Source organism: Salvia miltiorrhiza, chromosome 6 (genome assembly GCF_028751815.1).
Source record: "Salvia miltiorrhiza cultivar Shanhuang (shh) chromosome 6, IMPLAD_Smil_shh, whole genome shotgun sequence".
In the NCBI taxonomy this organism is placed as follows: Eukaryota; Viridiplantae; Streptophyta; class Magnoliopsida; order Lamiales; family Lamiaceae; genus Salvia; species Salvia miltiorrhiza.
The window spans coordinates 22,777,897-22,793,855 of NC_080392.1; the positions used below are offsets into that span (position 1 = coordinate 22,777,897).

The following is a 15,959-nucleotide window of genomic DNA, read 5'->3' on the forward strand; positions in this document are numbered from 1 at the left end:
CTTATAAATAGTTGCGTGCACATTTTCCCTACTCAATCTGCTACTCTTTGAACTATTGGTGTTGTCACTCGAAAAATTGTATTCCATCTAAGTTGTAGTTCCAATTTTTCTAGTTGTAAACATTGTTTTTTGGTATGGGATTGAGTACACCTTGAGCTCTTTATTAACCTTAGAAAAAAAAAATCAATTCTGATTCATTAATCAAGTTACATTTACTATTCACATAAAAATAAGAAACAATTAGTCGGATGGCCATAATGAAGATTGAAAATCAAATTGGCATCTAATCTTCAAACCACAAAATCTGGCCATTAATTAGGCGGTATGCCTAATATACCCTTTTTACTCGGCCGCTGGGATGATTGCGCGACCGCTGGAAGCTTATGGGTGAGTTGCGCGCTCGCGGGGAAAAGCCAGCGCCCGCTGCATGTATGACACTTATGGCACTAATAGTGCCATAAGTGCAAAGATGATCATTTTATTACTTGGTTTTGTTTTGAATTTTATGCCATAAGTGCAAAGAGGACCATTTTAAATACTTCCCCCGTAGGGTTTAGATGTTTCTTTTAGGGTTTAGATGATCTATTTAGGGTTTTTTGTTTGTTTGTTTGTTTGTTTCATGTGCTTCATCTTCTTCACATCATGATTTGTTGATTCTATTGTTGTCGTTTCTGTATTTGTGTTGCACGTATGACACTTATGACACTATTAGTGTCATAAGTGCAGTGCCATAAGTGTCAAAATGGCCATTTTACTTGGTTTTTTTTTTAATTTTCGTTGGCATTTATGGCACTAATAGTGTCAAAAGTGCCAACGGAAATTCAAAATAAAACTAAGTAAAATCTTCGCACTTATGGCACTATTAGTGCCATAAGTGTCTAGCCCGACCTGGCACGCAATTCACGTGCTTGTTCTTACCCGGTTCGCTTCATTAAGGGTAAAAACGTTCGAAATCAATAAAAATGGCCAAATTTTATATTTTTTCAATAAGTGACCATAAATTGTGTTTTATGCTTCATTTTGACTACTTCAAAATTTTACTCTAAAAATAAATATTACAATTAACGTATTACTAATTACCATCTTCATTAGAGCGTTATTTGAAATTCTAGATGCTCTTGATATAAGCAGATTTTTCAAGTGTACAACAAAAATAAAACTTACAGATATATAATATGTAGATAATTTTTTATAGGAGAATCAAGTATTCTAAAAGACCAAATGTTTCAAATTCTATTATAAAAAAACAAGGGTTAATGGCCTGTAAAACCACAAACTTTGAGCGAATTCTGGTTTTAATGTTTAACAAAAGATTATGCCTGTAAAATCACGAACTTTGAAATCTTTCTGATTTTGACTACGGGATAAATTTTTGGCCAAAAATAGGCTGAGTTGGTATCCTGAAATTCAGCGTGGCTTAATCGAAGATGCCACAAAAACGATGTCGTTCTTTTAAAAATACAAAACGAAGTCATTTAACTTAAAAATAAGAATTTTGCATCTTATTAAAAGAATTCTACAGAGATGTTACTTAGAAGCTATTTATATTTTCTACAATCCACTTGATTCCACTGAATGCCAAAATAATTTAGAAATAAATAGAGCTATTATAATAATAGGATGAAAGATAAGAAAGCAATTAGTGAAAATGACCGAAATGATTCTTACTAATGACCTAAGCAATTGCCCAATGATTCCACCGAATAGTTGAGGATTTATTACTTGAATGCTTCCGACTCTGGAGAGATTTTGGAGGAAATGATTAAAGGAAATAGATTTTGAGAATTAGGGCTTCTAATTAGAAGATTTGGGGGGAATGACTATAGAAAATAGATTAAAATATCACATAAGCCGCCAGAAATTTATTTCGTAGTCAAAATTAGAAAGATTTCAAAGTTCATGATTTTACAGGTAGAATCTTTTATTAGATGTTAAAATCAGAATTCGCTCAAAGTTCATGGTTTTACATGCCATTAACCCAAAAAACAATGTTTCAGTTTAACAACAAATTCTATACTTCTTTAAATAAATTCCAAACATAATTATTTCTATTTTAAAGTATAATTTTGTTTTATATACTTTATTTTATAAAGAGTAAATATCACTTTAAACCTCAAACTATTTTCGCACTATCAATTATATCTTGAATTATTGAATATAATTTTTTAAACTTTGAACTATAAATTTTGTATCAATTGTACCTTTTATCCATTTTTCATTCTTTGAATTTTTAATGGGTAATGCATATAATCACGTCGTTTTATATAATATAAGTTTAAAAAAAGAATTATTCTAAATACATTGTGGTCTCCGGTGAGTCACGTCAAATTTTTGAAGCTAAAAAAATGAACTAATGGTACAATTGATATAAAATTAATAGTTCAAGGTTTAAAAAATTATTTGTGATAGTTCAGGATATACTCCCTCCGTCCACGAAATGAGTACCCATTTGTGAACAGCACGGGTTTTAAGAAATGTATGGAGTGTAGTGTTAATAGTTTAAGGGTCCCACTTTTTGAATGTATTAATTAAAGAGATGTGTGGGGTACACTTGCCAAAAAGGGAAATGGGTACTCATTTTGTGGACGGACGAAAAAGGAAATATGAGTACTCATTTCGTGGACGGAGGGAGTAATTGATAGTGCGAAAATAGTTTGGGGCTTAAAGTGATATTTACCCTTTTATAAATTCTAAATAAAACATAATAATTGCTCCTTCTCTCTCGCTCAATATTAGTAATGAGGGGCCCCACCAGGTATTGTCTTCCGCCGAAACCACAGAGTTTTGATTAATCAAAATCAAAACTCCATGCTCTCAAAAAAAAAAAAAATCAAAACTCCATAAATCACAATAATTGCAGTGGGTTTTGCTAATTTCTTCTCATTCATTTCATAATAACAATCTCCCTTTTGCCTTTGCGATCTCCATCATTCTGATTCTGCCATTGCTCTGCTTTTTTCTTCCTTCGGATTTCTACCTTTTTTTCTCTTCTGCCACTCAATTTTCATCATCATTTGATTCGATTCCAACCCCACTTATTATTCAAAACCTCGGACTCGGTTGGCCCTATCAGATTCAAGATTCCTAAGAAAAAGGTGACACCCAAACGCCCTACATTTTCTTTCCACAAATTATTGGCTTCGGTCGTTTAAAGATTGAATCTTTTGTTTTGTTCTTATGCGTGTCGTTGTTTTTATTTTTTATTTTTTTTGCAAGGATGGATTTTTGTGGTGGAGACTTTTTTTCAAGGAGTTATCTGTGCATCTGAAGTCATAAATCTGTTATTATATATATATATATATATATATATATATATATATATATATATTATTGATTTTTTTTTTGTAATGGGATTCAAATATGATGCTGGGCTGTTACGAAATTATGTTGGTTGTGAATGATGCTTGATTTTTGGGCATTTTAGTTTTGGAGATTAAAAAAAGATGTTTTTGTGATGAGTTTATGTGGTGTTGGATTGGATGAAACTTTTGAAAATGGAATCTTTAATTCTTGAAGGATGGAATCTTGAGAGATAGTGGTATGTGAAATTTGGATATTGAATGGAATTTCTGAAAATGGATTCTTTAATTTCTTGAAGAATGGAATCTTGGGAGACAGTAATATGTGAAATTTGGACATTTAAATGGAATTTCTGAAATTGGATTCTTGAATTCTTGAAGGAATGGAATCTTGAGAGATAGTGGTATGTGAAATTTGGAAATTGGCTGCTCATCTGCTGCAGAGATTGTGAGTAGAATGGGTACCCCTATACGAAGGACCACCATTTCTAGGTATTTTTCAGCTCAAGAATCATTTGTTTAAGCTAAAATTGCTCGAACTGTTGGCTGATGGAAAATCAATGGTGACGTGGCTCCTTGCTTTTGTAGTGGCTGGCATTTGAGAAGAACAAATGAGACAATGAGGCTAATTATAACAACATTTGTGGGAATTGTATTTGGCTTCTTTTTAGGTGTATCTTTTCCCACACTTTCATTGACAAAGGCAGGGAGATTTGGCTTTTTAATATTCTCAATTCCTTACTAGTTTACTTGCTACTCGATTTCTTGGATTTGAGTTTGAATTTTGGTGAATTGCATGATTTTTTCTTTTCCAGGTTAACTTATCATCAAACATATTCCCTTCTGTTGATCTCACTTATATTGAGGACAAGTACTCTGGCCTCTCGACTCAAGCACTTTTAAATGTATGGTCGGCTCTTAAAGGAAGGAGAGGCATCTCGCGCAAATATAATAACACTAAGGTATAAGTAGTTTCATTTTGGGCGTGGTTTCATAAAATTCACAATAAACCAGAGCTTGCCTCGTTGCAAATCCAAATCATGAGCTTCTAATTAGGAATTCTGCTGAAACATCTCAGAGTAACGTCGTAGGCTTTAAGGAGGGGATTTGCAGGCATAATATTATGTCATGTGTTTGGTATGAACTATTTGAAGAATTCACGTTTAATGAATGCTTGTAAGTCTTTGAGCATTAATATGGTTTATTGATTTCATCACATTTAGGCTCTTCTAGTCGACTTAACCCGGTCCTGAATTACTCTTCATGTATCTAGGAGTCGAGTTCTTTCTTGACCTCATCTTCAATAAGCCCATATCGAAGAAAAATGAGAAACATAATTGTGTATTCCTCTTAATACTGGAGCAATCTTTGGTGACTCGAACAAATTTCATTTTCTTAGTTGTGGCTGATTTTACGCAGATCTGGGTTCCAACCAATCCTCGAGGTGCAGAGAGACTACCACCCGGTATTCTCGTAGCCGACTCTGACTTGTACACTCGCAGATTGTGGGGTGTTCCTGGTGAGGTGTGCATTCTTTTCCTAAGCTTCATATCGCAATCGTGTTTATTATTTTCAACTCCTTGAGAATGAAGACATGTCGCGTTCAGCCTTTTCCCTCCTAAACTAAACAGCAGTTGCAGAATCCTATAAATCTTGGTCTTTACTTAGTATGACACTGGAGCATTTACATTCAGATAGTAAAGCAACATGTATTTGATGGCAACATGTCAAATGTGTTTTGTTGTTTGATAAGGAGCTCGACATTGCAGGACCTAATTGTTAAGCCAAGATATCTCATCACCTTTACTGTTGGTTACGACCAGAAAAACAACATTGATGCTGCCGTAAAGAAGGTAAACTAGAAGCTGCTCCCGTTTTCTCTCTGCTAGAGGAGCACTTTATGTAAATGTTTGACAAAGTTGTGCAGTTGACAGAGAATTTCCAAGTTCTGTTGTTTCACTATGATGGCCGGACAAGCGAATGGGATGAATTTGAGTGGTCGAAACGGGCTATCCACGTGAGTGTGAGGAAGCAAACTAAATGGTAATTTGTAAAGAAATTCCCTATGTGCTCTTTTTAGTTTTACTAGCTAAAACAGAAAGATATATGCAAATAAAACCTATAAATATTATAGAGGGTTGGGATCCAATGAAGAATAACACATGAACAAATCTATAAAATTGATATGAACAACCATATTAGTTGGATGTGCGGTTTGTGGATTTCATGGATTTGTTCGTCTCGGGTTCATGGATTTCATTGATTAATTCATTTATTCTCATTTCTCGCCACATTTATCCATTCTCACTGGATCCATTCTCTCTCTCTCTCTCTCTCTCTCTCTCTCTCGCTGTATATATATATATATATATATACATATAGGAGGATGCTCGAATGAGAACCCTGATTTTTTGTGAGAACTGATCGCATAGAGTCATTGTATTTTCCATGAAATTAACTGTATTTAAAAGAAATGAAATTTTCGCCCCTTGTGGGATTCAAACTTCACAATGGATGCAGCGACTTTGTACATTCATTGTAGTGTTCTCACATTCTCACCAAAAGTTTGAATCACTCATAGTCCTCCTCTTCCTCCTCCCTGTCTTCATCGCTGGTGAAACCACCATACTCATCATGCTCTTCTTCGTCGCTGGTGAAACCACCATTTTCATATTGGTGTTGATGCTAATCCGATGTATTTGACTCAGAATTGGACATTTTTTTATTTTATTTTATTGATATTTTATATAAGTTTACTTGTGTTTGATACATCGGATTAGCATCAACACCAATATGAATATGGTGGTTTCATTGGTTTACTTGTGTTTGATTGTATGTTGACCTATTTATAGCTTTTGCTTACCTAAATTAATGCTTAAGATTGGAATCAATGCTTTATCATGCGCGGGAATATTTATTATTTATTTATGATTTTACAAAAAAAATATTTATTTATGATTCTTCATTCGTATGAATCTTGATTATTATCTATTTATTTATGATTCTTCATGCGCATGATTCTTGATTACTTATTTATTAATTTATGGTGAAAAACGTGTGATGCCATGTTCATCTGACTAGGTGGTACGCAAAGAGATTCTTACATCCGGACATTGTGGCCCCATACGATTATATCTTCATTTGGGATGAAGATCTCGGAGTTCAGAATTTCAACCCAGAGGAGTGAGTGGAAATAGGTCACTTCCAACGTTATTTTATGAAACTCGAGACGAAATTGTGTGCTGATGCTATCTCCTCCATGACAGATATATAAAGCTAGTGAGGAAACACGGGCTGGAAATTTCACAGCCCGGTTTATCTCCAGACAGTGGTATGACATGGCAGATGACAAGAAGGCGAGAGGACACCGAAGTTCACAAGTACGCATAACTAAAAGCTTCGCCTCATTATCTGCTGCCTAACGAGTGTCGAGTTTCTTTAATCTAAAACTGGCTACTTTTTTTTTTTTTACTTACAGGGACACAGAGGAAAGACCGGGCTGGTGCACGGATCCTCATTTGCCACCTTGTGCAGCGTATGTGGATGAGACGAGCATTTCACTTAAAGATCCGTTCTTTTTACTCGTATGATCCTACATAGTTCAAACATTAACTTATCAAGATGTTTTTGTATACAGATTTGTCGAGATCATGGCTCCCGTGTTCTCTCGGGATGCATGGCGTTGTGTATGGCATATGATCCAGGTATTTTTTTCAGGACGTTTCTTGAACGTGTTACCTACATCCCACACACTCCTCCCTCTCAATTTGAAGATTTGAACTTACAATGCTGCAGAATGACTTGGTCCATGGATGGGGTCTTGATTTTGCTCTTAGAAAATGTGTAGAGGTCAGCTATATATCACTTTCTATAGCATGATGCACATTTCCTCCTTCCCTTTCTTCTCCACTTACTCTCTCTCTAAAACAGCCTGCTCATGAGAAAATAGGAGTTGTAGATGCTCAATGGATAGTACATCAAACTGTTCCTTCACTTGGGAATCAGGTAAATATGCTAAATCTCATCCACCAACACATCTTCTACGAGCCCCCGACTCAAAAACACGAGTTTTCATCTGCAGGGTCAAGCAGAGCAAGGCAAGGCGCCATGGGAAGGGGTAAGAAACCACCTACTAATCTGCATCTTCAACTGACTTGATAAGATAAATTAAAAGATTTCAAAGATTCCACGCGCAGGGAATCATTAAAAAAATATTTCTAAATGAAAGTAACTATATTTATTGCACGAAAAAGTTGTAAATCGTGTTGTTGTTTTTCTCGACTTAGGTGAGGGAGAGGTGTAGGAACGAATGGACTTTGTTTCAGGATCGCATGACTGCAGCTGAGAAGGCGTATTTTGAGGCCATGGGCATCGATCCTCCTAACTCCACAGCTCGTCGTTAGGTCCATTGGGAAAGGGAGGGAGCATTCCGGTTTCGATGGTGCTTGTATGTATTTACCAATCGTGCTTCATCTTCTATTCCCGACTGTATTTTGCCCTTCTCGTGGAAGGGGTGTTTTCATGTACAAGAACTGAATGAGAACTGTAGCCTTTGCTTGAGTTCATAGAAGTGAGCTGTACATCTTCTCTATATTTCTATGGCTTCATTTAGAGTAGTATTGAAAATTTAGTTCACTCACGAATATAAATGGATGCACAAAATTTAGACCAACTTCAAAAATATGGAGTATTAAATAACATGAAATAGTCTTATAATGGTGAAACTGTTGTGGAGAAAGGAATGTGACAACTCGCGATAAAATTAACAAAAAAAAGTGCATTGTGATCCCACGAGAACATTTATTTTAAGTGAATGTTAAACGAGTGAATTTTGAAAATAGTCACTCTAAAATAGTAAAATTAAAAATTATTCATTAAGATAAAAAAAAAATTAAAATTATTCACACTATTTTACCCTTCACATAAAAAACTTAAAAATTATCCACGAGTTCACAATCAAGTCGAATTCACAACGAGCACTAATTTTAATTGTGAATTCGAGCTTTAAAACTCAAATTCACAACTGAATAGCTAGTGTTGGTTGTGAACTCAGGTTTTAGTTGAATTTACAACTAGAAATAGTATTAGTCGTGAATTCAGGGTTTAAAACTCAAATTCACGACTACCACTATTTCTAGCGGTGAATTCAAACTTTAAAATTTGATTTCACAACTAGGAATAGAGTTGGTTGTGAATTCGAGTTTTAAAACTCGAATTTACAACTAACACTATCAATTCGGTTATGAATTCATCAAATTGGTTGTTAATTCTAGTTTCAAAACTCAAATTCACAACCAAAACAACTAGTTGTGACTTCGAGCTTTTAAACTCGAATTCACAGCCAACATTAACGATTCGGTTGTGAATTCTAGATCTAGTTGTGAATTCATAGATTTGGTTGTGAATTCAATAACATTATTTTGAGAATTCATAGATCTGATTGTGAATTCAAAAATATTAAATTATGATTTCATAGATTTGGTTGTGAATTCAAGAACATTAATTTGATTTTTTTTATTACTCCCTCCGTCCCCAAAATAAGTTCATCTTTGGGGACGGCACAAGTTTTAAGGAAAAGTAGTAAAATGTATTGATAGTGGAGAAAAATATGTTATAATTAATATTGGGAGTGATGAAAAAGTGTTATAATTAATATTGAGAGTGGTGAAAAAGTGAAAAGTAAGAATAAATAAAGTATTATTAGTGGTGGGGTAGTTGTCCAAAAATGGAAAGAAAGAAAGAGGAACTTATTTAGGGGACGTCCCAAAAAGGAAAAAGAAGAACTTATTTGAGGGATGGAGGGAGTATTTTTTTTTATTTCTTAAGTCTTGAAAATCAACTTCCATAAAGAACTTATTCCACTTATAATCACGAATTCAGAATTCTCAAAGCAAAATTACCTCATCATGCAATTGATTAATACAAACACACAAAATTACCAACAAGAAGAAACATGATTCCATGGTACAAACTACAAAATTCATCAACTAATCACTGAAAACAACTTGTTGATGGGCAATGTAATCAACTTTAATCGAAGGGATGGACCGCAAGAGCTCCGGCAGCGGCAGAAGCTTCACCACCTCTCTCACAGATGCCTCATTCGCCTCCACCCCTAAACCCTCGGCCATCATCTTGTTATCTGACTCAACTCAAAACACCTTATGAATTGACTTGTAATCACACGAGGTCAAATGTAGCGGAATAAGTTAACCAAAATCGTACTCTCAAGGAAGGCACAACAGGGCGATCAATTATGTCACACACAGAAAGCAATAAATCCTAACACTCTAAATAATATTTGGGTTTGACACTTCTAACTCTCCTAACATGCGTAATTAAATTAACTGCAAGTAAACCCTTAAATCTAAGGAATGCAAATGCAGAATGATTCATAACAGTAAAACCAATATTTAAACCGTAGGCAATAACCAAACGATAAACAATACTGAATTCTAAGACATTAAATCTCTTGATATAAATAACTTCTAACCCTAAAATGATGATAAACTCATAGCATAATGGAAAGCGTAACACATCTCAATCATAATCATGGAAATGGAAATATTAATTAAGAACATAAAATGAAATACCAGAATAGCGTCAATGGAATAGAAACCAAACTCTCCAATCGTTACAACATTTAAGGAATCGAAAATGAAAATACTAAAGAAAGCGAACCTTATAACAAAGAACTGAAAGAAATGAAATGAAACTGCTAAGTGTTTGTGGTGCCAGAACGTGGCGGAGATAGTGTCCCCTAGGGAAATGAGAAATCAACCTTTTATACTCTCAAATGTGGAATACGCTTTTTGCTTCTAATTACTAAACTGGGACACATGGCATGTTCTAATTGAAGGATGGCAATGGCGCAGCATGTGAGGCACACCCAGCGGGCGCTGGGTAGAGTGTGCGAGCTCTGGGAATAGCTCGCAAGCGCGGTGATGCGCAAAGGCAGTAGCCATTGGAATTTGCATGCGGGAGCTGGGAGAGTTTGGTGGAAAAGGGAGCGGGAGCTGGGAATTGCGCGAGCTCTGGAATGTGGTGTGCCGGTTGGAAGTGTACGCGAGCGCTGGAATGTGGTGCGCCGGCTAGAAGTGTGCGCGAGCGCTGGGCTTCCGGAGTCAATCGCTAGAAATGCCTTGCGAGCGCTGGTCGAGCAATGAGCCACCTAGCGGGCGCTGGGTAGGCCTCGGTCGCTGAGTTGGCCCGCGAGCGCTGGAAAAGTGATCGGGCGCTGGGGTGTTGAGCGGCCGCTGGGTGAGTGGAGCGCCCGCTGGAGTGTTTGAGTGCGAAGGAAGCTCGTGCGCTGAAGGCATAGTGCGAGCGCGGGGGACGGAGAGCAGGCGCTGGGAGACGACCCGCGAGCGCTGGGATGTTTCCGCGAGTGCGGGCTTGGCCCAACGAGCTCGGGAGTGAAACTCGACAGCCGGTTCCTTCATCATTTTTCCAAAAATTCTCCTAAATCAAACACTTTCCCATAAACTTCAACCTCCTGCAAAATGTAATTCACTCATCACAAATACTCAACATTCAAGCAAATATGAATCAAAATTATAATCATGAATCCCCCAATAAAGTAACAATATCATAAAACAACTCCCCTCCCCCCACTTAGCCTTTTGCTTGTCCTCAAGCAAAATCTATATGAATCAAACGAAGGACGGTTCAATAATATTCAATTACAACCAAACATTCAGCAACCAATTCAAGTTTTCCACTCAACACGTATCTCTCAAATAGTGTAAGTCACTTAAAGTTTTAAGAAGCAACATCATTAATGATTCGACCAGACCCAATTCTCCGCTAGAGGAGAATTCTCTAATGTGATCGCCTTTATAATCAATATCTTATGTTTCCACTGTTATGTTTTCACCATTTTTCAATTCTCTTAAGAAGTCCATTCTGTAATTTTCAACAGTTTAGCCACAATTCGTGAGATCAAGCCTTTTGGAGATAATCCAAAGTCTTCTCATGTGGTTTCTCATGCTCATAGTAACACTAGAAGAGCAGAGACTCAGAGCTGTCAAACATTTCAACATTCACAAAACTTCGTAACATCAAGATAAGATCGTAGGCAATCACACTGACAATACTCCCTCTAGCATCTACCGGACAAATCACGTCTCAATTGCTTACAAATATGTTGCAACAAAAACTTATAATTCATCATGTCTCGGCTTGGAGTCTTGGCTCGCGGCTATGGATGCTCTGACTTGAAAAAGAAAAAAACAATCATCTGTCATATCTTCTTGATACTCTCCTATCTAAATTCATATTTTCTGCATCGATTTGCCTAAAAACATATTTTCCTATTTCAATCTCTTAGACCGATAATTAATATGATTCGTGGAAGAGGATCAATATTTGCAGCTTCTTCAGGTAATCTCTTCCCCGCTCTCTTACTTTCTTCGAGAGCATGCAGTGATAGTTGCTCGCCGCGCCTTTAGCTTGAATTCTAGTAATTGAGTCAATCTATTATCTATAGATCGTTGTGCCTCTAATTTCAAGTTGTTGCCTCTAATTTCATTTTTCCTCCTAAATTTCTCATATTGTTAAATTGCAAATCTAGTTTTGAACATAATGCTCATGATGAAATGTCAACATCCATTATCAAATTCTTGTTCCACGAAGAACATCCAGACTAGGGATGGCAACGGGCCGGATCTGGCCCGGATCTCATCAATACTAGATCCAGCTCTGTTTTTATGTATCCGATCCAGATCCGCGGATCTGAAAATTTTGGATCCAGATTCAGATCCGCTGGTCCAGACCCATGGATCTACTGTTTTTGAATTAAATTTAAAATAAAATTCACAAAATCAACATCTAATTTCCATTATAAAAAGCTAGAAAGTATGAGTGGTTCGAGAAGGTGGCCGGCGAACTGGAGAGGGAGATGGAAGTGAGGCGGCGGGTTCGCGAGTGAGGGACCGAGAGGGAGAAAGTAGAAACTAGAAACTAAGGTTTGCAAAGTAATTCTTATTTGTCTAGTATTTTTAATTTTTAATATATCTAATATTATTAATAAAATAAATATAAAAAATAAATAATACTCCCTCCGTCCCATTATTCATGGGATAATGCTTTTGGGCACGGAGATTATGGAGTAAAGGTGTGTGGTCCACTTGATTAGGTTTGTGTTTAGAAATTCTTTATTAAAGTTATTTAAATTTTGTAATTTAATTTAAATTACTGTAATTTAATTTAATTTTTGAAATCTTTATTTAATTAATTTAAATTCTGAAATTTAAATTTAATTACCATAATTTATTTTAAAGTTGAAATTTAAATTCTGTGCAATTTCAATAAATAAAAATCGAACCTGTAAAAAGGAATACAACCTGCCATTTCATTTTAAATTCATTGCAAAAGACCATAGAAAACCAAACTTTAAGCATCAAGTGGAACATGCAAGATAAAAGTAGTAAATGATCTCATACAATTTCAGATTGTAATCATCGATTTCATATTTTCGGACAAAACACTTAGAATGAGCATAATCCTATCATTTCAGCCACAATTTATCACTTCCCACAATACAATTGCAACATAATCCCACATATCACAGTCACTGCACTTAGAAAAAATCCAAACTAGGGAAGATCTCACAGAAAAGAACGCAGGAAGTAGGATCCGCATCATAGATTCAACAGCATCGCTCATGTTTTGATGCTCCCAATTTTCCTCACAAAAGAAGAACGAATCAGGGTAAGCATCAAAAATGGAATCTGAAACAGACATCAGTTGTTCACCGAAAATCGTCAGAGAACAGGGAATAGATGGAGGAATCGTTCGTTTACCTTCTTGGGTTGAAGCCCGACGAACCGCCTCCTCTCTGCATCTATCTTCTATCACCGTCAATTCAACCCACGTTTGCAAAGACACCATCCACTCAAAATCGAACAAATCTGCGTTGGATCTTGACATTTAATTGGTGAAATCAAACAAATCAAGGCTAAAAGAAACCCTAATCCCTGAGACACTATTTTCAGAAAAGAAATAAGGAACGGTGAAATCAATTGGTTTAAATCATAGGGATTTTGGGGCACGGTGAGAGACGAATGCAGGGAGGCCGGCTGCCGGAACCCAAGAAAGCCGACGAGAGAGAGGAGAAGCTTCGAGAGATTCACAGATAGAGTTAGGGGTTAGAGAGAGAGAGAAGAGGTCAATGCGGCAGATTGAAGAGAGAGCCAAATGAATAAATTTTGGAAATGATTTCGGGTCCGATAAAATGGATTTAATTAGGGCTGGTTTTTTAAGTGTAATTAGCTAATATTTTAATGCTTAATTGAACCCTTATTATTTCTATAAATGGAAATGTGTCATGTAGGTTGGGACAACCCAAAAAGGAATACATGTCATGAATAATGGGACGGAGGGAGTATATATTAAACAAAACGGATCCACGGGTCGGATTTGGGTCGGATACGGATCTCAAATTTTAAGATTCAGATCCAGATCCAGATCCATTTTTAAAAATGAGATCCAGATCCGGATCCAGAACCGCGGGTCCAAAAAATTGAGATCCAGATGTGTTTTTCTGGACCGGATCCAGGATCTATTGCCATCCCTAATCCAGACCAAGTGCTTGAATTGTGATATCAGATAAATGTTGCAGCCAAATAGTATATCATCCTCGATTTTCGAGCAGGCTAAGATCTATACACCAATCCAAACTGAAAAGACAATGCTTGTTATCAAGATAGAACCATAGCCAATTATTGACTCATCTAGATTTTTTGACATAACAATTCAAAATCTCGTAAGATACGAACCTTAGAGTATCCACATCGATTCGACTCATCGCCTGGCTTGAGTCAATTTCGGCGATGAGCCGACTGATATAGGCGGGGAGTTGCGGCTCATCACCTGTTAATACTGAGCGCGTGTCACACATGCGTTATTAAAAAAATCTGCAATTTTAAAATTCAAAGCTTCCAACGGTTGAAAACTTCTAGTCCGATTTTTATTTTTATTTTTTCTATTTTTATTCTATTTAAACATCATTCTTCTTCATTTCTTTCCACTTTTTTCATCAAATCCTCTTCATTTCTTCTTGATTTTTTTTTTCTTTATCTTAAAATGACTTCGTGGTTCTCTGATTTTTTGTCTTCTTCATTCGACGGGGAGACGAAAAAAATATCAGAAATCATCGTGAATGTACAAGAAATGGTCAATCAATTTTTCCACTCTCCAACCACCGCCCCAACGAGTTATCTCCAACAGGAGTTTCGTCTATCGTGATCGTGAGGCCGCCCATCAACGGCTTTTTCAAGACTACTTCAACGACGACCCGGTGTACGGTCCAACATTTTTCAAACGCCGTTTTCGAATGTAGAAGGAGTTGTTTTTGTGCATTATAGATGGTGCGCAAGGGGTGGATGCTTATTTTCGCATGGAGTTGGATGCTACATGGCGGGACTCGTTCACGCCGTTACAGAAATGCACGATGGCTATCTGACTAGTCATCTGTGTTTTTGCTGATACTTTTGACGAGTATCTCAAGATTGCGGACAATACGGAGCGGCTATGCCTTAAGAAGTTTAGCAAAACTATCATCCGAGCATACAATGTCGAGTATCTTCGGCGCCCTACATCGACGGACGTCACACGACTACTTTAGATGCACGAGATGTGATATGAATTTCCAGGGATGCTCGAGAGCTTGGATAGCATGCATTAGGCTTGAAAAAATTGCCCATATGTGTGGCATGGTACATTTACACGAGGTGATCAAAGAGAGCCCACCTTGATTCTAGAAGCTGTTGCCTCCCATGATCTATGGATGTGGATTTATGTGTGTATTTTAATTTAAGTTTTTTTTTTTTTTTAATTTTATGTAATTTAAATTAATGCAATTTTAATTCAAGTAATTGTGTCATTTAAATTGGTGTGATTTAAATCAAATGAAAAAAGCAAAAAACAAAACTAATTCATATAAGCCAACAGGACAAGTCAAACCAATGCACGCCTTGACTCATAAGTAGTCCCAGAGCATGGATGAGTCAGTAACCGACTCAACCAATGTGGATGCTCTTAGGATTCATTCACCCCAATTAAGACGAACTCTTGTAGATTAGGGCAATTTACAGCAATGGCCACTAAACCGTAGTCGCTTATCCTATTTGTTCGCCATCCATCAATGTGGAGCTTCCTCAGCAACTAACACTTTCAGCGAGATGTCACAAGCTCTATGTTGGTGCATTCAACAATTTTCACCAAATTCAAAAGTTCAAGATTTGCATAGTTTGAAATGGCGAAAAGCCCTAAATCACCGACCTGAATCCTCTTGAAATGAACCTCCACAAGCCCCATGACTCCATCTGCAATCACTCCAAGCAATTCATCCCAATCACTAAAACACCTAAGCAGCTTCAAAATCTTCAAATTCTTCGCTGCGAACAATCAGCTGCCTGGAGCATTGCGCATTGTACAGATCTTTCAGGCAGATCATTTTCAGCGCCGCCGCATTACCCGGTCGAATTTGCTCAGCAGCAGCTCCATTGGTAATGCCATGCAGCCACTTCACCAACAATTCCTCGAAAAATTTGCAATTCTCGAGCAGCGCGTTCAACCCTCTCTCCCAAAAATTGTTAGTGGCCTTCTTCAAGTCCTTGAACTCGAACTCTCGTAGCGTTCTGGGCAGGCTTCACAGCG

The 15,959-nt window shown here is 36.9% G+C and overlaps 1 protein-coding gene and 1 long non-coding RNA gene across 3 annotated transcripts; one reads left to right on the plus strand and one right to left on the minus strand.

The window, feature by feature from the left end:
• Window positions 1–2,729: 2,729 nt before the first annotated feature.
• LOC130987534 (uncharacterized) lies at window positions 2,730–7,892 on the plus strand. Of its 2 annotated transcripts, XM_057911089.1 has the most exons (16): window positions 2,757–3,095; window positions 3,217–3,538; window positions 3,681–3,791; window positions 3,888–4,002; window positions 4,115–4,261; window positions 4,719–4,823; window positions 5,069–5,152; window positions 5,227–5,342; window positions 6,381–6,482; window positions 6,566–6,679; window positions 6,778–6,834; window positions 6,937–7,003; window positions 7,095–7,148; window positions 7,230–7,304; window positions 7,381–7,416; window positions 7,586–7,892. In XM_057911089.1, the coding sequence occupies exons 3-16, from the start codon at window positions 3,757–3,759 to the stop codon at window positions 7,700–7,702; spliced, it is 1,224 nt and encodes a 407-aa protein (XP_057767072.1). In that variant the 5' UTR covers window positions 2,757–3,095; window positions 3,217–3,538; window positions 3,681–3,756; the 3' UTR covers window positions 7,703–7,892. The 2 variants fall into 2 exon arrangements, with proteins under 2 accessions (XP_057767071.1, XP_057767072.1); XM_057911088.1 differs by lacking the exon at window positions 3,217–3,538 and having other exon boundaries at window positions 2,730–3,095.
• A 1,992-nt stretch (window positions 7,893–9,884) lies between these two features.
• Window positions 9,885–13,516, minus strand: LOC130987535 (uncharacterized). Its single transcript, XR_009089789.1, has 2 exons — window positions 12,912–13,516; window positions 9,885–10,794 (listed from the first exon to the last, which is right to left on the minus strand). It is a non-coding gene; the product is annotated as an uncharacterized LOC130987535 (long non-coding RNA).
• Window positions 13,517–15,959: the final 2,443 nt, after the last annotated feature.